The 20,540-nt window shown below is 39.6% G+C and overlaps 1 gene segment (V, D, J or C); it reads left to right on the forward strand.

Annotated features, from left to right (window-relative positions):
* The first annotated feature begins 13,244 nt into the window (after positions 1–13,244).
* LOC141334574 (immunoglobulin heavy variable 3-53-like) lies at positions 13,245–13,661 on the forward strand. The segment is given in 2 exon segments: positions 13,245–13,287; positions 13,372–13,661. Coding segments are annotated over 2 exon segments (333 nt in total).
* Positions 13,662–20,540: the final 6,879 nt, after the last annotated feature.

The following is a 20,540-nucleotide window of genomic DNA, read 5'->3' on the forward strand; positions in this document are numbered from 1 at the left end:
GTGTTTCATACTTCATACTATGCAAAACTGCTCAGTGTTTCCGCCTCTTCGGGTGTTTTAAAGAGAGCCATTTGTATGGTTTATCTCTCAGTAGAGCAGAGAGAAATCAACACAAATCATGTTCCTGACATCTTTACTACTGCCTTTGGCAGCAATGACCTGTGAGTGTCTTTATCAGCAAGTAATATGAAACATTTATGTGGACAGAGCTGTATAATTTCATTGTGTGTGTATTGTTATTTTCTCTTTGACAGGTGTGGAGTGTAATATTATCCTGACGCAGACAAACTCTTTAGTTCTGCAGCCAGGAGACTCACTTACTCTCACGTGTGAGGTGTCTGGATACTCTGTTACTGATAATAGTTATGCAACAGCCTGGATTCGACATCCTGCAGGAAAAGCTCTGGAGTGGATTGTGCACATATGGGGAGGTGGGAACATATACAAAAAAGACTCGCTGTCAAACAAGTTCAGCATCTCCAAAAGTGACTCCAGCAAAACAGTGACTCTCAAAGGACAAAATCTACAGACTGAGGACACAGCTGTGTATTACTGTGCCAGATTACCATCCACAAAATGAGAAAACAGCACAAGCACTGTACATGAACTATAGTCAACATCCATTACATGTCTGCCAAAAAAAAAAAAATCTCATTCATAATTGTTATCACTCATGTGTTGATTCTTAATGAGTAGATGTTGTCCAGTTCTAGCCATTTAAGATATAAATACAATCCATGCAAGCATTACTGATGTAAACAACTTATGTTATCCCATTACTGCCTGAATATGGTTGTTTTTAGCGTGCTGATGTCTTCGTGAATTCCTAAAACGAGTCTGTGCAAACCAAAGATGCAAACCCTGTATGACAGCAGTTTAGCTCACTGAAATTCAAGCTTCAAAAATATATCCTTATTTAACTGAGGTAATGATATGCAAATGTTTACCATGAGAGAATATGAGCGTCAGTTTCCTCCAGCACAGGGGCAGCCCACTAACACTAGGATAAAGCTGTGTGGATTTACTCTCTGATTCTGAAATCAATCGTGAGTCAAACTCTGCTCGTTGTATTTGCCTTTTTGCCATGTAAGTACATTCATTCAGTCACACCAATCTGAATCTTTTTTTTTTTTTTTTTTTTTTAATAAACATTTATATAGTTAGAAACAGATTAAATTAGATTGAATCAGTGTGTTGTTCTCTTTTACAGATGTTTCTGGCATCTCACTGACCTCGTCTTCTGCACAGACTAAAGCTCCTGGTCAGTCGGTGAGGTTGTCCTGTCAGATCTCTGGATATGCCCTCACAGACTATGGCACAGCTTGGATCAGGCAGCCTCCTGGAAAAGCCTTGGAGTGGATCGGGATCATATGGGGTGGTAGATCAATAGACTTTGGGAATTCCTTCAAGAGTCGCTTCACTATTTCGAGAGACACAAATTGAAATGAGCTGTACTTAGACATCAGTTTTCTCCTTCAATTGGAGAATATTGAAAGCATGTACATTTAGGATATTGAACAATGTCTATTTTAGGGGCAAGAATTACACTTCACCACCTCCCTATAACATTGAATAGATTCTTGTCATTTATTGACCACAAAATGGAACTTTGATGTTTGTGATCTTTAGTCTGTCCTCTAAAAACTGCTATATTTTATAACATGGTGACCTTTAGTGTTATTGTGTAATTTAGAGAAATGTGCAAAGTGGTCAGCGGGGTACAGATAAAACACACTGTAACAATATCTAATCGTAATATGTGAGATGGTGTCAAGGCTTATTGGAGATAAATTGATGGAGGCCATAACTGTGTGACAGCATGATTAGTAACTGAATATAAGTTGATGTGAATGAATGAGTTTCTCCTTGACTGAGTGAATAGTAAAACAGTAAAATTGGAACAAAAGTCTTTTCTTTGCAAACTAATTTTGGAAAAACTGTTTATTGATCATAATCCTTTTAGTAAACTAATAAAAGAAATACAACATGAAAAAAGATAGGCCTACATGACTTTAGTTACTAGTTTTTGTGTGGTAATGTAAAAAGCAGAAAGTGTTCTAACTGCACAGAGTCTAGCTTTTAATTTGCTCCTAAGTTTTTTATATTAATATAAAACTGTATAAACTTATATATCACAATGCTAATATTTTATATTGTACTGAATAATATAAAGTATTTTAGCAGTAGTGTGCCACAAGAGGGAGTCACTTACTTGAGTATCAAACATGACTTGTTTCTTAAGATTTTACACAATTATCAGATGATTACTTAATTGACGTGTAAATTCTGATAAATAACCCAACACCAGTGTAATTAGATCAATTTAATTACCAGGAAAAATAGAAATTAGGGCTAAATTTGAGTCCACAATGAGCAATTACAGACATCCTCTTCATTGTCAAGTCTTTACCTTTAGCAGAACCATCTGAGTAACTCCTCGTCACATGATCAGCCACATTACTCTAAAAGATCATATTATACAAGGACAGAGAAAGCAGCCTATGCAAATGTGCTAAATGAACTCTATATAACACAAATTCAGCTGAACTGTTGACTGTCCAGTCAAATAATATCTGACGTGCAGCCTTTGCGTCTAGAAAACGTGTTTACAGTGGAGTCATGGAGCATTTGGCATTTCATCTTTATGGTGATTCTGTCTCAACAAGGTCATTTTGTCATTTGTGTATTTTAACAGCATTTTAATTGATAAAAGCTCTTCATTGATGTTTTTTTTTTTTTTTTTTTTGTCTTTTATTCCACAGGTATCAGTGGTGATGAAATCTGATTAGATCAGTCACCTGCTGAGATAAAGAGACCTGGAGAAACAGTGAAGATCTCCTGTAAAACATCCGGTTTTACAATGACAAGCTACTAGATGCACTGGGTATGACAGAAACCAGGGAAAGCTCTAGATATATATATATATATATATATTTTTTTTCTTCATCCAACTTTCTATTCCTGTGTGATCTAACCTTATGCCCAAATGTGAGTAACTCTTACAAATTTGATCTTGTTGTAATTGAATTAAAAATAAAAAGTGAGTAAAAATGAGGTCTCCTTTCCCTAATGAAGACACTCATATGTAAATTTGTCTCACGCTCTGAAACAATATTAAAAAGCAACACGTCTCACTCCATCCTCTTCACAGACCTTTAGACAGACCCTCAAACTGCCACCCGTCCACCAGACACCTGATGTCAATTGATCGAATAGCTGATATCATACTTACACATTTAACACTCAGAAACAACAACCATGCAAACATCCAACACAAACAATTAGCAATATACAGTACAGATAGATTTCTAACTTTCATCTTTGAGACACTGTTGCTGTTTTTCCATTCAATTACAAAAAAAAGACAACTTTGAGAAAAAAACAACAATAGTACAGTACAGAATTTTTCTATTTTTAAAATTTTAGGTTCCTCCTACTTCAAATATATAATATGTATGTCAGGACTATGGGCCTGTTTTGTCTTGCATTGCCACTGCCACTGTTATTTGGTCATGTTCCTTTTCTTGTTAAGTTAATTGATTATTCCTAGCACCTGTATTCCAATTATCTTGTGTATTTAGTTCTTGTTTGCCCCGCGACACGTCTACTCGTTACGTGTGTCTTCTCAAACCGTTGCTGTGGATAATCCCTTGTGTTTCTCGATTAAAGTACTGTTTACATGTACTCTGCGACTCCAGCATGTTCCTGAGGCAACGTATTGTGACAATGTACCTGCAAGCCTTTATATATGCAAATGATTTGTAGGGAGGACCAGTGTCACTTTGACTCTCAATGGACTGTGTTATAAACTGGATCCTTGGTCACTGTCAAGCTGCAGTGTCTTGTTACGGTCTTCAATGGACAGTTTTAGGGTGATAATGGAAATGATATGGTTTGGAGTTCTGCTGATGATTATTTCAAGTGAGAATGATTACACTTCTCTAGATTATTATTGCTATTTCATTCTTCTATGCCATAATGTTTGTTTTTCCTGTTTTTAAGCTGTTAGTGGTCAGTCTTTGACCTCCTCAGATTCCGTGGTGAAAAATCCTGGAGAATCAGTGACTCTATCCTGCACTGTGTCTGGATTCTCAGTGAGCAGCTACTGGATGGGCTGGATCCGTCAGAAACCAGGGAAAGGGCTGGAGTGGATTGGATCTATATCTGGCTCAACTGTATATTATGCTCAGTCTATACAGGGCCAGTTCTCCATCACCACAGACAACAGCAAAAACATGTATTTAGAGGTGAAAAGCCTGAAGACTGAAGACACAGCTGTTTATTACTGTGCACGAGAGTCACTGTTACACAAAAGACTGCTGGGCTGAACAAAAACTATTCATTCATTAGATCAGTGGTTCTCAAACTTTTTACAGTGGCGTACAGCCTGGGGAATTTAACATTCTCCTGAGTACCCCCACAATATTTAAGGGATAAAATTTCCCACATACACATGATTTTTTTTTCTCTTTTATGGAGGCATCTTTTATGTCATGTTCCTAACTTTCCATTAAGTGTATTATTAATATGTGACCCTGGGGCACTAAACCAGTCTTAAGTAGCATGGGTATATTTGTAGCAGTGGCCACAAATACATTGTGTGGGTCAAAATTATAAATTTTTCTTTTGTGCCAAAAATCATTAGGATATTAAGTAAAGATCATGTTCCATGAATATATTTTGTAAATTTCCTACTGTTAAACTAATTAGATTGTTGCTTACATAACACTATCAAATTTTTGCAGGAGACTGCAAGTCATATGGACTAATTTTTTGATGCCTTTAGTGAAGCTCTGCTGGTCATCATTTACTTTCAGAGCAACATGAATGTTTCATACAACAGAAATACAAGGTGAATATTATTAAGCTTAGCTGCAATTTTGCTATTTGACAATACAGTATGAAGGGTAGAGGTTTAAACCCGAGTCCCCTTAGACAAATGCTGAATCTAGACTATCCTGCCTTACAGTTTTATTTTTTTCATTTGGCCATGTCCTATCTCAGGAGAATCTATTTCTAACTGACTATAGTTTCAAAATATTTATATAGTTACAGAAACAGATGACACTGACAGAGAGACAGAGCATGTTGTTTGTTTTGACTGATACATCTAATAGATTGTAAACACCCCTGTTTTTTTAACAGTTAGTGTGAAGTATTACAAATAAATTAATTAATCAGACTTTTTTCCACACACACACACACACACACACACACACACACACACACACACACACACACACACACACACATCATTCCACATTCTGCTTTGAGAATCCAAAAAAAAAAATTCTTCTAAAATGTAAAAATTAATACATTACTAAATTTTGAATACTACATTACAGCAATGATTCACTGCTTCCACAAGAATGTCATTTCTGGCCACCAGAAACAGTTTTGTATCAGCTGTTGTGTTTTGGATGCTGATACATGCGCATAGTCATGGTATAACTTTATCACAGGTTTTTGGAGGGCATCAGGAACTATGTATTTTCCATCTCTCAAAATTAAGCCCTCAGTGACCTTGACTAAATGATCCTGCTGTAAATGCGGCACAAGCTCCCCAGCTGTAGTCCACAATTCTTGCTAATATTGTTTTAAATCAATGGGAGTTGTCTGTATCGCACTCACCACAGGACAATTCAGTCTGTCAGGCTGCCATTCGTCTCCCTTTACAGCTGCTAGTTTTGCTAGTTGATCTGCGATATTGTTGTTTTGTTCATGTTCATTTGGATTTCGGCTAATGTGTGCGCGCACTTTAATAACCGATACTGGGGTATCACGCGTTCTGATTGAATGCCAGATTGATGTTATGATGTTGAAGTGTTTGATTGGTGTTCCAGCAGAGGTGAGGAATTTTCGCAATTGCCATTGTGCCATGAAATCATGCACGACGCCAAAAGCATAGCGGCTATCAGTATACACACACAACGGTTCATGATGTGTCTTGATTGCCTCTAGCAACGCGATAAGTTCAGCTTCTTGTGCGGAGCTATTTCCTGGCAACTTGATTAGCAGTTGTTTAGCATTTGAATTGGGAGAGTTGGGGGTCCACACTGCACAACCTGTATAGAATTGACCCTCATGCCAATATCTGGAGCCGTCAATATAGACTTGAGTCTGGTCTGGGAGTTTTTGGTCATGGACAAGACTCTGTGTTTCTGGTTTTGTCTGACAGGTGTGTGTGTGACCCTCCACATCTCCCAATAGATGTGGTAAAATTCGACTGTTGACAGTTGTGATGTCACGAGCCTGTATGTCTGCTAGCCATCTTGCTAATCTCTGTGTTGATACACCTTTTATACGGCCTTGTAACAACATTTGTACTGGCGTGTGCATTGTATGCACAACAACAGATTGAAAACCTACAACAGGTTCTGTTGCTGTCAACATCCAATGAACTGCCAGCACATGTTGTGTACATGGGTCGAATCCTTGTTCCACTGGAGACTTTTTTCTACTGTAATATGCTATCGGTCGCAATTTTCCCCCATGATCTTGAGCTAGAACCCCGCTTAATGTATTTTTATTTGCATCAACTTGCAAATGAAAAGACCGTGAAGGGTTGGGCAGGCCCAGAGCAGGAGCGGAGCATAAATGTTCTTTTAAGTCTGTAAAGGCTTTTTCATGTTCATCTGACCATTCGAGAACGTCGGAGGGTTTTGATTTTCCCTTTAATAGGGAGTATAGTGGCGCAGCGATATTAGCAAAATCTGGAATGAAATCTCTTAGGTAGTTTGCTGTTCCCAAAACCTTCTGCAATGCATTTAATGTGTGTGGTCGGGGTAGTTCGGCAATGCATTTTCGTCTGTCCTCTGTTAAGGCTCGGTGGCTGGGTGTAATTGTGTAGCCCAGGTACTGGACTTCTTTTTGTGCAATCTGAGCTTTCTCTTTGTTTAGTTTGAAGCCAGCTTTACCGAGCGTTAACAGCACCTCATCAACAAGTTGCAGATGATCGTCGAATCATTTGTTACGAGTATGTCGTCGACATAGTGAATTACATTTCCTGTTCCTGCCAGTGGATTAAGCGCATCTTCTAATGCTCTGTGGAAAATCGCGGGACTATTATGCAGGCCTTGAGGCATTCGTTCCCAGGTATACTGTATTTGATTCACAGTGAATGCCAATTTCCACTGATCTTCACGCCTGACTTTGATGGACCAGAATCCATTTTTTATGTCTAGTACTGTAAACCATGACGCATTAGTTGAAATTTGCGAGAGTAATGTTGATGGGTTTGCCACGATAGGAGTAGCCTTGGGCAAAACTTTGTTAAGACGTTGATAGTCAATACAAAGGCGCCATTTACCATTTGATTTTGGTACTGGCAAGCACGGAGAGTTGGTTGTTGAACTACATCGCCGAACTATTCCCCTGGTTTCAAGTTGTTTTACGATTTCATGAACTGCTGACTCTGCCTCTGGTTTGATGCGGTATTGTTTTTGTGGGGGAGGGGGCTCCCCCTCAAGACATACCACGTAGTCAATGAGGCCACAGTCATGTTCATGGGTAGCCCAAATGCTGTTATGTTTGTTCATTATTTGTTGAATGGGATCTGTGGTGGATATGGACATGACGTTGGTTCTGTTTTTTGGTAGACATTTCTTTACGGTTTTGTTTGTTTTTAGCTCAATCTGTTTTTCAAAACAATGAATCACAAAACCATGTTTCTGCATGATGTCCATTCCCAACACAGTCCCTTCACTATTATCTGGTAGATACCAGAGGGGTTCTTCCAGTACTACGACGCCTAGATCAAGCCGAATTGGTTGGGTTTGAGTTGCAATCATTAAAGTGTCGCCGATGCCCTTGATCTGAATCGTGTTGTTTGTTAGAGGTAGTTGGATATCTGTACAGGAGCAAGATGCACCAGAATCAATAAGTACGTTAGCTAACCGGCCTCCTAAATTAGCTCTTATTTTGATTCGATTTCCGCTTTTGACTATACTTCCGACTGCAATGGAGGCCACGCATCCCTATTGTGAATTATGATTTTCTGTCATTCCGTACATGTTACTGGTTTCGCCGTTTTGATTATTTCTTCTTTTGCATTCAGCCATAAAATTTTCAAATTGTCTTAGCAATTTTGAATCACTACCAGATAGTTGATCGTGCTGTTGTTGTTCTCTTAAGATTCTTTTTTTGCAGTCTTTTATGAGATGGTTATCTTTTTTGCAATAGTTGCACTGGAGTTTGTTTTGAGGTCTTTGATTAAATGTATTCAAGCTTTTCCCTTCTGTCAGCCACTGTGTGGATGCTACAGCACGGGGCTTGGATTTCCATCGATGTTCTATTTTTGATCCCCATTCCACCATCGCTCTAAATGTGTTTTCAGACGGATCGACTCCATTTAATAAAGCTTTCTGTACTGGGATGCCAGCATGATTTTTTAAAAGCTGTAATAATGGTTCGTGATCACGGCTCGCAGTCTCTAAGCCTGCATGTTCTTTATAGGTCACCCATAAACGCTCAGCATATGTGTCAAAAGGCTCAATCTGCTTGTGTAGGTCCCCTCATATCTAGCAACGCCTGTTTAAGTCGTTCATATATGATCTCGTCTGTTTCATTATTATTTCGCTTTACGATGTTTCCAGATTTCAATTCGGGGGTTAGTTTTGATCTAAGCTCTTCAGGAATTGTTAGAAGTGCGATTTGCCATACATCCCTCGTCTCTAATTTGTACACTGTGGCTTGTAACATCAGTGTTTCCCAATAGGGTTGAAATGGCCCTTTCCTAGGCATCATTCCTACAATTTGTTTATGTTTTGAACATTCTTCGCAAGTTAGCGGTCGGCTAATTGTGGTTATTTCATCGTTTGCATTTGTCATGGTTTTGAGTACAGCAACTCTGACTGATTTGGAGAGTTTTTTTCTGGGTTTTGATCTTGTTTTAATTTGATTTTGCTGATTTGTTTCTTCGTGGTTCAGAACGGGAGCTCGGTTACGAGTTTCTCTCCGTGTTAGACTTTCTAATGAGGCCGCATCATCATCATCGCTGTCGCTATTTCCATCAGAATCAAAAGTTTCATTCAGTGCTGCTTGCTTAACTGCAGCCACTGGGAAGCTGGCATTATCGCAACAGTCTTCAAGTGCTGATATATAACTGTTGCCGGATTGGAGTTTCTTTTGAAGCCCTTCAATTTTTCTTGACATTATCTCGCTCTGTCTTGCCCAACCTTGTCTTTCGAATGTAAATGCCTCAACTTGTGCTCTCAGCTTATGTAATTCATCGGAACGTGCTTTTTCAATTTCTTTGATACTTGCTATCGTACGTTCGTTTTCAGCTATTGTTTCGAGATCGTTTTTGCGAAGTAGGTAGACGATGGCAGTCGGGTTTTTTTTATATTTTGATTTGGATGTCAATTTTTTGCCTTCGGCCAAAAACCAGGATATGATTTCATTATTTTTCCAATTTAGGTTTAATCCTTGTTGCTTAAACGAAGGAGGGTGTTTTTTATTTGTAGCGCTTGAATTTCCATAATCTCCTGTTTCCCCAATAAATCTCCTCCCACCGGATTTCTACGGTCTCCGGTCTAACAATGGGTATGTCGACCCGTTCTAAAAATGTGTCTATATGTGAGATGTAAAGGAACTTTCCCTCAACACTTCTAATAGGCAAAAAGGAACGAACTTACCACAGCAGATGTAGACAGGGAAGAAGAAGATCAAACCTCATGTCCTCAAATCGAAACTGAAAATTCGCGCTGGAAAGACGTCACTCGCTTAAGTAGGGAGATCACGTCGGGGTCACCACTGTAAGGTCCGCCCGCTGGTCCAACGACGGTAGCCAATGACGCGGCAGAAGGATTCTCACGTGTTTCTGTCTTTCCTTTTGTGCAGTACAACAAATGTTAAAATAGATACATTTTCCTATATGCATTACCTCTAATTCATCTGACTCCAAAAATGAAAAGGTTTTAATGGTATTTAAGAATTTAGTAAGTTTGTGTGGGTGTTTAAAGATTCTTGATTTAACTCTCTAATTACTTTACTGGTTCATTCGGATTCTCATGTCGCTCAGGAATATCACAACGGCCGTTTGTGTATTCCACGATCACATACTCACCAGTCTTGGTTATTAGACAGAGGTAATTGACCCATACTTTAGATGGCTGCTCCTATGCTTGCTCATTCTAAAAATATCTTTGATTGGTCCCCATAGATCTGTACACACTTGAATAAAGCAATATTATCTCTAGCCAGAGGTCACGACCACTACTATAGATATAAGCCGACCAACATTGCTTCTCTAATAGTAGTTTTGGTTTGGTCATGCCATGATTTCTCATGTACACTTAACTAAAGTGATATTACAATAAACAGAGGTTAGGCTCACCCTATTTAGGTTGGTCGAACAACTTTCAGTTGACCTAAACGGAAATTCCCTTTTAGCCCTTACAGTCTAAGTACACTTGAACTAATACCAAGTGTTAGCCAGATCTCTAAATATACAGTTGGTGTGCCCTATGCTCCATCACAACTGGATTTAGTCTGTTACTAACCTGATGCAGAAATGCGGTAATAAGGATACAACATAACCTACTAGAGTTAATAATTTCAGAGCAATCAAGATAAATTCAAACATAACAATTTATTAATCAGGTAATCGGAATATCAATTCAAGGTTCAATTCAAAACAATATAAAAACATTAATCTATTATACAAGCATTCAATAATACAAAATGAGAGGATTCAGAAGTATTACCTGATAGTGAGAACTACACACAGCAATCGTGCGAGAGATCTGTCTACAGATTACCCGAACTCTTTATCACCTTCCCTTAAATATCCAGATAACCTACCAAATGGTGTGGTTCTATTGTTTCACTTTAACACATGTCGTGAGCATGAGGTGAGAATTTATCTTTGATTTTCTGTGGGAATGGTAATCTCATTTACATACAGGGGTAGTTTGTGTGAAAGACTTGAGAGTAGTGTTTAAGGTTGCTTGTCCTATTGTTAAGAGAATGAGACCCCTTTACCAGACACACTGAGACCCTTCAGATGACACCAAACATGAATTGTTACATTCTTGTAAACACTGTTTGAATTAAATGATTCTTGGTGCTTTCTGTATTGTCCTTGGTTCAGAAGGAAAGGAGGGGGAGAGAGGGTAGGGGAAGTGGATATGGAGAATCAGGTGTGATCTTTCTATCTCTCTCAGTGGGGTGTGCTCTTGAAGTGAGGAAGTTAGGTTCATGAGACAGAGTTCCGACGTTGGTTCCTGTAAGATTTCTTTGTGCTCTCAAGCTGTGGCCCTCCTCCAGTTCAGCCAAATGGCATCAGCCTTACAGAGAGTTCCTAACATACATTGAAAACCTGACTTGTTTGTCTGATTGTAAATTATAGAGACCAACATACCACAGGAAAAAAAAATAATAATAAGATACTTCAAATCACTTTAAATATGGTCAAACTGGAGTTCACACTCTTAAAAATAAAGGTGCTTCACGATGCCATAAAACCATTTTTGTCTAAATGGTTCCATAATGAACCTTTCTGTTTCACAAAAGGTTCTTTGTAAGTGAATGAAGGTTCTTCAGATTATTATAAAAAAAGGAGATGGTTCTTTAAAAAACCTTTTACTAATTGGTTCTTTGTGGAACCAAAAAATTTCTATGGCATTGCTGTGAAGAAACTTTTAAAGCACCTTTATTTTTACGAGTGCATGTGTAATATTTCAGCAGTGCCATTTCAGGAACACCTCCTCACATTTCCACCCACATGTTACTTAAGAAGTTTGCCCATATGCAAATTCAGTCTCCTCTTTATCTGTATAAAATGTTAACAATTCAATTCAGCTCAACAATCATCAAACATAAAATTGTAATTTTGTTTAAAAAAGTATTTTACCAAGGGGTTAAAAAAGCATTTGGCAGTTCATTATTGTTGTGATTTTAACTCAACAAGGTAAGTTTGACATTCCCCTTTTTCTTGACAAGAGCATTCTATACATTGATATGGACACTACAGTGATGTAATTTTTTTTTTTTTTCACAGGTATCAGCGGTGATGAAATTCGTTTAGATCAGTCACGTGCTGAGATAAAGAGACCTGGAGAAACAGTGAAGATCTCCTGTAAAATATCTGGTTTTACAATGACAAGCGCCTACATGCACTGGGTACGACAGAAACCAGGGAAAGGTCTAGTGGATTGGGAGAGTTAACTCTGGTGAAAGTTCTAGCTCTAATTATCTTATTTACGCAGACTCCCTGAAAAATCACTTCACTATGAGTGAGGACATGTCTCAAAGTACACAATATCTTGAAGCCAAGAGTCTGAGAGAAGAGGACACTGCTGTTTATTACTGTGCTCGAGCACCAGGACACAGTTACTCCATCTGATGAAGCAGCTCTACAAGAACTGAGAACCACAGTTAGGAAATGTCAGTTATGAACTCTATAACCTTGTAGTTTGCATCTAAAGTCCACATGTACATTATATCACCATGAATTTAATCATGATTGCAATTAAAATTTATTTTAAAATTAAATTAATTTAAATTAAAATTATTTTTTGTCTTCTGCTTTCAAATTTGAATTATTTTATCCTCCCATTCCTGAAATTGTTTCTGGAAGAGCAAACATGATTCTAATCTAAATAAATAATAAATATACTTGTTATTGTACAGAAGAATTTTCATTTTTATTTTGAATTAACTATCCCTTTAAACATATGTGTATGTGTGCATTCCTTTTTAACAACAAAATATTGAGTGATATATTGAAATTGCAGATATACAAATGTCTTTGCTTTGATGACTGAAGGCACACTTCAAAGTGACTTTAAACCTTCCTATCCTCCCTGTCCTACTCCAACCTCCACAATGACCTTTACCTAAGCCTTAAAATGCCACATCCAAACACCAGTCCTCCAAAACCACTGTAAACAGACATACTAACAGCTGCCAAAAACACCAATCATAAAAAAAAAAAATCTAACATTTACTTCATCTACACCAATGGCTATAACAGTTAAAGTAAGAGTTAATGCAATTTGAAATGCATTTTTGTAAACATACTTTACAATAACATGTCAGCAAACATCTGTACTGCCCTAAAATAAAATAAAATGTGAATTTTGTAATATATAAATCAGAATTCAATAAAATAACAATTTCTCAGTTCCAGTGTTGCCAGAGTTACCTTGTTTTGCAGAACATATGCAAATGTTATGATGTAGTAGGGAGGGTCAATGTTACAGCTAAATATTTACTCTTTAGTTCACAGTTTCAAGGTGAAGATGGAAGTGTTACTACATAGAGTTCTGCTGTTGATCATTTCATGTGAGAAACTCTTACTTTTTCTGAATTGCTGAGAACATCACACTGTTCTAAATCATCTAACATTATTTATTCCATGTTTTTCAGCTGTTAGTGGTCAGTCTTTGACCTCCTCAGATTCTGTGGGGAAAAAGCCTGGAGATTCAGTGACTCTGTCCTGCACTGTGTCTAGATTCTCAATGAGCAGCAACTGGATGCACTGGATCCATCAGAAACCAGGTAAAGGGCTGGAGTGGATTGGATGTATAGACACTGGCTCAAGTGTATATTATGCTCAGTCTCTACAGGGCCAGTTCTCCATCACCAAAGACATCAGTAAAAACATGCTGTATTTAGAGGTGAAAAGCCTAAAGACTGAAGACACAGCTGTGTATTAGTGTGCACGAAGCTCACATTTACACAAAAGACTACATGCAGGGCTGAGCAAAAACTATTCATGCATCAAATCACGATAGCAATTTAATTGCAAACATCCCCAAAATACAAAATATCACTCGTGTTGGTAACACTTTATTTCGATGGTCCATCTGTTGACACTCTACTAGTTATCAGTATTCATTTAGTAGCATGTCAACAATGCATCAGTTGACATTCAACAACATTGTTTCAACAGACAAGCAACATACATTCAACTAACTGCCTGTAGATTATAAAGTGCATGTTAGTTTCTAATTTATAGATTTTACAAAAAGTGCATGTTGACTGTCAGTATGTCTTTTGCAACATGTTATTAACTAATAGTCAGCTAACTTTCTGTAGATTGTGTTACCATCTTCTAAATTGTCTACCAACTTATTAAAATTAATCTGTCAGTTGATAGTCTACAGTCATGTCAACATATGATCAACAGCATATTATATCATCCTTACTTAAGAGCCTCAAATACATCAAATGAATAATTACTTAACCATCTCATTTTTATCAAAATCACTAGTTTGTTATCTGTTGATAGTTAACTAAACATTAGTTGTGCATCTCTTGTGTGTCAACTAATCTAAAGTTTACATTCAGCAGACTATTAGTAGGCATTCTCAACTAAGCATTTGGAGATATATTTTAGGACTATCCAATTAAAGTGAAAAACTGTTGATAACAGTAGAAAGTCTATAAGCTATCAACAGAACACATACAAGCATGCATTAATTGTATGCAATATATTTGCAGTTTAAAATGAAAGTCAATACCAGACAATGAAAATACAATAGAACAAACACTACAGGCAGGATATTGGAGAAAGTTGATTTATTAACAATATATTTACACAAACCCACTGTTTGCTAGTGTATCAGATCTGAACAGTCTGATTATGTGTGGCAAGTTTGACATCAATTAACAAATATTTATATATAAAACCAACGTGATCTCATGATAATTCTTATTTTTTTTTACGTAAAATGTGGTTCTACAAAATGTACATTTACTTACGTTTTTCCAGACACTAAAATGTACAATACTGACGTATTTACAGCATCTAAACATACAAATACATACGTATTTTTAGCATACAATTAATTAGGGATGCACCGATCCGAATCGGCCGATCATTTGCTGCGCAAATCAATGTTCATTATCAGTGTGAATGTGTGCAGCTCGTCAGTGAACAACGGCTGTGTGTAGTATATACGGCTCAACGTGAAATCACGCACCTGATGGCATTTACCGCTGATTACAGAACCGGCTTTACTGACAAAACGCGCAAGTGATCGGCCGATTCGGATCGGTGCATCCCTACAATTAATGCATGCTTGTATGTGTTCTGTTGATAGCTTATAGACCTTCTACTGTTATCAACTGTTTTTCTGTGTTTCGGGCCCTGAAGTATTTCCTTCCAGACCTAAGAAACTGTCACGTGTTGGTCCAGACAGACAACATCGCGGTAGTCTATTATATCAACCACCAGGGTGGTCTGCGATCACGCCCCTTGTACAAGCTGGCGTTCCAGATCCTCCTGTGGGCTCAAGGAAAGCTTCAATCTTTGAGAGCAGTCCATATACCCGGACGTCTCAATGTGGGAGCAGACGTCCTGTTGAGGCAGGGGCCGAGGCCCAGGGAATGGATGCTTCACCCTCAAGTAGTGAAGCAGATTTGGAGAGTGTTTGGCCAGGCTCAAGTGGACCTCTTTGCGACTCGAGAGACATCGCAATGTCCCCTCTGGTACTCTCTGGTGCCTCCAGCTCCACTGGGGCTGGACGCCATGGTGCAGACGTGGCCGAGGCTTCGTCTGTACGCATTTCCCCCGATCGCTCTGCTCCCGGGAGTTCTGGAAAGGGTACGCCGGTTTGGAGTACGGCTGCTGCTTGTAGGCCCATACTGGCCGGCCTGAGTATGGTTCTCGGACATAATCGCCCTCCTAGACGGCTCTCCCTGGGAGATTCCCGTCAGGAGGGACCTCCTATCCCAGGCCGGGGGCGCAATATGCCACCCCCACCCAGAGATGTGGAAACTATGGGTGTGGCCCCTGAGGGGGCACATCTCATAGAGGCTGGTCTCTCAATTGAGGTTGTTGAGACCATCCTCCAATCCAGAGCTCCCTCTATGAGGAAACTTTATAGCCTTAAGTGGAACCTGTTTGTGTCATGAACGCTGTTTAGACCCAGTTAACTGCTCAGTTGGTACAGTGCTGGAGTTCTTGCAGACTCGTCTTTCCGCAGGGCTAACCCACTCCACCTTGAAGGTATACGTGGCGGCGATATCGGCCTACCATGCCCCTCTTGGTGGCCTCTCAGTGGGTAGAGACCCATTGGTTTCACGTTTCCTGCGCGTTGTACTCAGGTTGAGGCCTCGAGTCAGACCGCGAGTCCCCACATGGGACTTAGCTGTGGTGTTAGAAGCGTTATATAAGCCTCCTTTTGAACCCATAGAGGAGATCTCAGATCACATGCTTACTATCAAGACAGCATTGCTTCTTGCTTTAACATCTCTCAAGAGAGTCGGGGACCTTCAGGCCCTTTCGGTGGCCCCCTCTTATATCGACTTTGCCCCTGGGCTGGCCAAAGCGTTTCTTTACCCAAGAGCTGGATATGTACCGAAGGTCCCAACTTCAACACCACAGCCTATAACGCTACAGGCGTTTTACCCTCCTCCATTCGTGGAGCACGGCCATCGGAAGTATAATTACATGTGTCCTGTAAGAGCACTCGACATGTACGTCCACAGAGCTGCCCTGTGGCGTAAATCAGAGCAATTGTTGGTTTGCTACGGCCCTCCAAAAAAAGGTTGCCCAGCTTCAAAACCTACTATTAGTAGATGGATTGTAGATGCTATCTCTACTGCTTATGAGTCCTCTGGTCTCCCATCCCCAATGGCAGTCAAGGCTCATTCTACTCGAGGTCTGTCAGCCTCTAAAGCTCTGAAAGCAGGTGTCCCGATCCAGGACATCTGCAGGCGGCGGGTTGGTCCTCACCTCTCACGTTCGTTAGGTTCTACGAACTTGATCTCAGAGCCACTCCTGGCTCCGTTGTCCTCATGTCCTAGCAACATGGCTAGGCCCAGAGTCTCATCCCTCCTGGTCTGGCAGCTCTCAAGACAGGAGATGTACCTCGTGTGCCTGAAGGCCGAGGTTTACTTTCCCTCTGGTTCTAGTAGATACTAGACCAAGGATTATTTTTTCCCTCTGGTTCTGGCACAACCAGACCAAGGAATACTATGTTCTCCTCGGGTGCCTGAGGGCCGAGGAATGTCCTCCCCACTGGTTCTAGTAAGACTAGACCAAGGTTATTCTCCCTCTGGTTCTGGTATGACCAGACCAAGGAATATTCTCCCTCTTGTTCTGGCACGTATGGTTCCCAGACAGAGGTGTAATACCACTCGCGTCCTGGCAAAATTCCCAGGCGGAGACATTCCAGTGTTCTGGCAGGTACACCAGACACTACTTGGGTCCCTCTTGTTCTGGCAGAGAACCAGACAAAGGACTACCTTTTCCTCGTGTGCCTGAGGGCCGAGGATCATATTGTCCTCTTGTCCGTAGGAATACTAGACAATGGCTTATTCGGTCCCTCTTGTTCTGGCTTTTCCCAGACAAAGGACTAAGACTTCTCGTGCGCCTGAGGGCCGAGGAGTACCTCTTGTTCTGGCTGACGAACAAGAAGAGGTCTATCGCTCTCCTCGTGGGCTTGAGGGCCGAGGAGGGTTTCTCCCTCTCGCTCCGTTTGAGGATCCGGACTAAATATAACTCTGGTAGAGGACCAATGTTTTCCTCGTGGGCCTGAGGGCCGAGGATTACTATCAATGCTCTCCTCGTGTGCCTGAGGGCCGAGGATTACCTCCCTCTGGTTCTAGTAGCATACTAGACCAAGGATCATTCTCCCTCTTGTTCTGGCACGCATGGTTCCCAGACAGAGGTGTAATACCACTCGCGTCCTGGCAAGATTTCCCAGGCGGAGTTATCACAGTGTCTTGGCAGGTAAGTATTCCAGACACTGTTTCCTTCTTGTTCTGGCGCCTTAGTGCCACCAGACAGAGGGAACTTCTTCTCTGGAGTGATGCACCAGAGACACAACGCGTTCTTTTCCCTTGGCTTAGCAGCAAACAGACACTGCGCAGGGATTTGGAATCATGGGGGCGTGGGTATCTCGTTCCCCAAAGCGTTGATGATGCAGTTCGAGTTCCCGGAAGGGAACGTCTCAGGTTACGAATGTAACCCTGGTTCCCTGAGGGAACGAGACACTGCGTCATGGACCATAATTCCCGCATCCCTACGGCGCTCGCTTCATTCCCTAAGAGCTGACGCCGGCATCAAACGCACGTACTTTATACTTCCTGGTCGCTTACGTCACCACGCCTGTGACGTCACTCCCGTCATTTCATTGGTTGTAGACATGTTCAGAGTGTGGCCAGCCAATGGCTTTCCCCAAAGCGTTGATGACGCAGTGTCTCGTTCCCTCAGGGAACCAGGGTTACATTCGTAACCTGAGACGTTAATAACATGTTGCAAAAGACATACTGACAGTCAACATGCACTTTTTGTAAAATCTATAAATTAGAAACTAACATGCACTTTATAATCTACAGGCAGTTAATTGAATGTATGTTGCTTGTCTGTTGAAACAATGTTGTTGAATGTCAACTGATGCACTGTTGACATTAGGGGTGTAACGATATTACAAACCGAACTGAAATATCGCGAGACACCAACCACGATACGTATTGCGAAACTCTCGTGGCGTACCGCGGTACTCTCACGCCCCCTGCTGCCCATTGTTGGGGTTGACGTCACTTGTCTCTAACTAATTTAACCAATTTAAACACATCTTTATTTTATCACATTTGATTAAATTGTATTAGTAATGATGAGCTTTTGTTCTAAATTTTGTTCTAAATATTATATTCTAAAGTTAGTATTTTCCAAGTGCATGTCATGTCATGTGACTTGAGTGAGCGATCAAACTCGGTTACTACTCAGGGCTCGACATTAATGCTTGTCTGGGACAAGTGGATTTTGTGAAAGGGGATTTTACTTGCCCGACCGGACAAGTAACCTGATTAAAACATCAAGTACAAACAATAACTAGCGCAGCAACGAAACTTTGGTGAGCATAATTCTGATTTTATTACTTAAGATAACTTAAAACGGATGGTATCAGGCTCGTGCAGGCTATCTGACTCACAGAAAATCAACACTAATAGGCTCAACAGCATACACAAAGAAACAAGCATGAACAAACATACTGCGGTAGGAAAGCACCATTACGATTGCAAACGTGAGTGACATTGATGATTTTATACAACAGTAGTTCAATAAACTAGTAGTTAATATTAACTGACTTACATTTTAGACACATCATTAACCATTTTGCAAATGAAAATAGTTCTAAGCAACAGCAGAACCTCTCCGTGAATCTCCGAGCAACACAGCGGTGTTTCAGTACTGAATGATTTAGCATTTTTTTTAAATGAATCGAGTCAGTGAACGAACTGGTTGAATCCATCTATGGTTGAATCCGTGACTCGCTCATTAAGACAGTGACTACTGCCACCTATTGGTGGTTCGATTTTATATTTAAAGGTATTGCATTTTTCCAATATTTTTGTATAACATTAATCTTATTACATTATTTATGTATTTGCAATTTTACTGTGTAAATGCATTTTTTGGAACCTCTTATCTTCATTAAACAGTCTAAGTAAATACAGTTAAATGTCAATTTCATTGCAGGCCCGGTTTTTCCTGTGCAATGGAAAGATGGAGTTTGTTGATACTGATTTAATTTGTGCAACCATACAGAGTCTAATTATTCTAATTTGATGTATTGATAAAATTTAAGAATTTAATGTGAATGATGACACATACAGTTAGTAAGGTTAGGAAAATAAAGTTAAAAAGTGTCCTAGAAATCAATTTAAGGCAAATATCACAAATATTCAGATTAAAGTAAGACCTTATAGAGTAGTGATGAGACTATTGCTTCAGAATGGATTAATTTACAGCAAAAAAGGCATTTTTTTTGCCCCGGACAAGTAAATTTTTAACTCGGACAAGTGAATGTCTAATTTTCACTAACTTACTCAGGTATCCTGACTGTACTAAAATGGGTTGGCAAAGTTAATAAAGAAAGTTAATTGTTCTTGTTATTAAGTGAATCTATTGTTCCTTAGCATTGCTGTTAAGATGACATCAACCCTAACCCCACAGCAAACAGAAACCGAACCGAACCGTGGCCCCAAAACCGTGAACCGAACCGAATTGTGCCTTTGGTGTATCGTTACACCCCTAGTTGACATGCTACTAAATGAATAGTGATAACTAGTAGAGTGTCAACAGATGGACCATCGAAATAAAGTGTTACCTCTTCGGTAGCATTTTAAAATAATGGTCCATCTTTAACAGGTAACTACAGTATGCAGGAAGAAATGCAGGAAAAATTTGAAATAGTACAGAAACACTTTAACTACTACTAGCTACTTTGGAAACAAGAATAACTAATCATTAATTAATAATAATTTAGGCTTTAGATGTAGGAGTTGATTTCTTATTAGATAATCGATAATTACTGAATGAGATTAAACTTATTAATAACTAATTAGTAACATGTCTGAGACACAAACAATGTGTCATAAAATGGTCATAAAATGTGTCATAACATGGTCATAAAATGCACCACCCAAGTGTTACCTAAAACCAATAGTAATCTGAACCAATATTTTAAAGTGATTTGTCAGTAGATATAGTGTTTCTGTTTCACTACTCATTTCTCCTGCATTACTTCCTGCATACCTGTTAATGATGGACCATTATTTTGTGTAATAATTGTGAACAT

This window comes from Garra rufa, chromosome 1 (assembly GCF_049309525.1).
Source record: "Garra rufa chromosome 1, GarRuf1.0, whole genome shotgun sequence".
Lineage (NCBI taxonomy): Eukaryota > Metazoa > Chordata > Actinopteri > Cypriniformes > Cyprinidae > Garra > Garra rufa.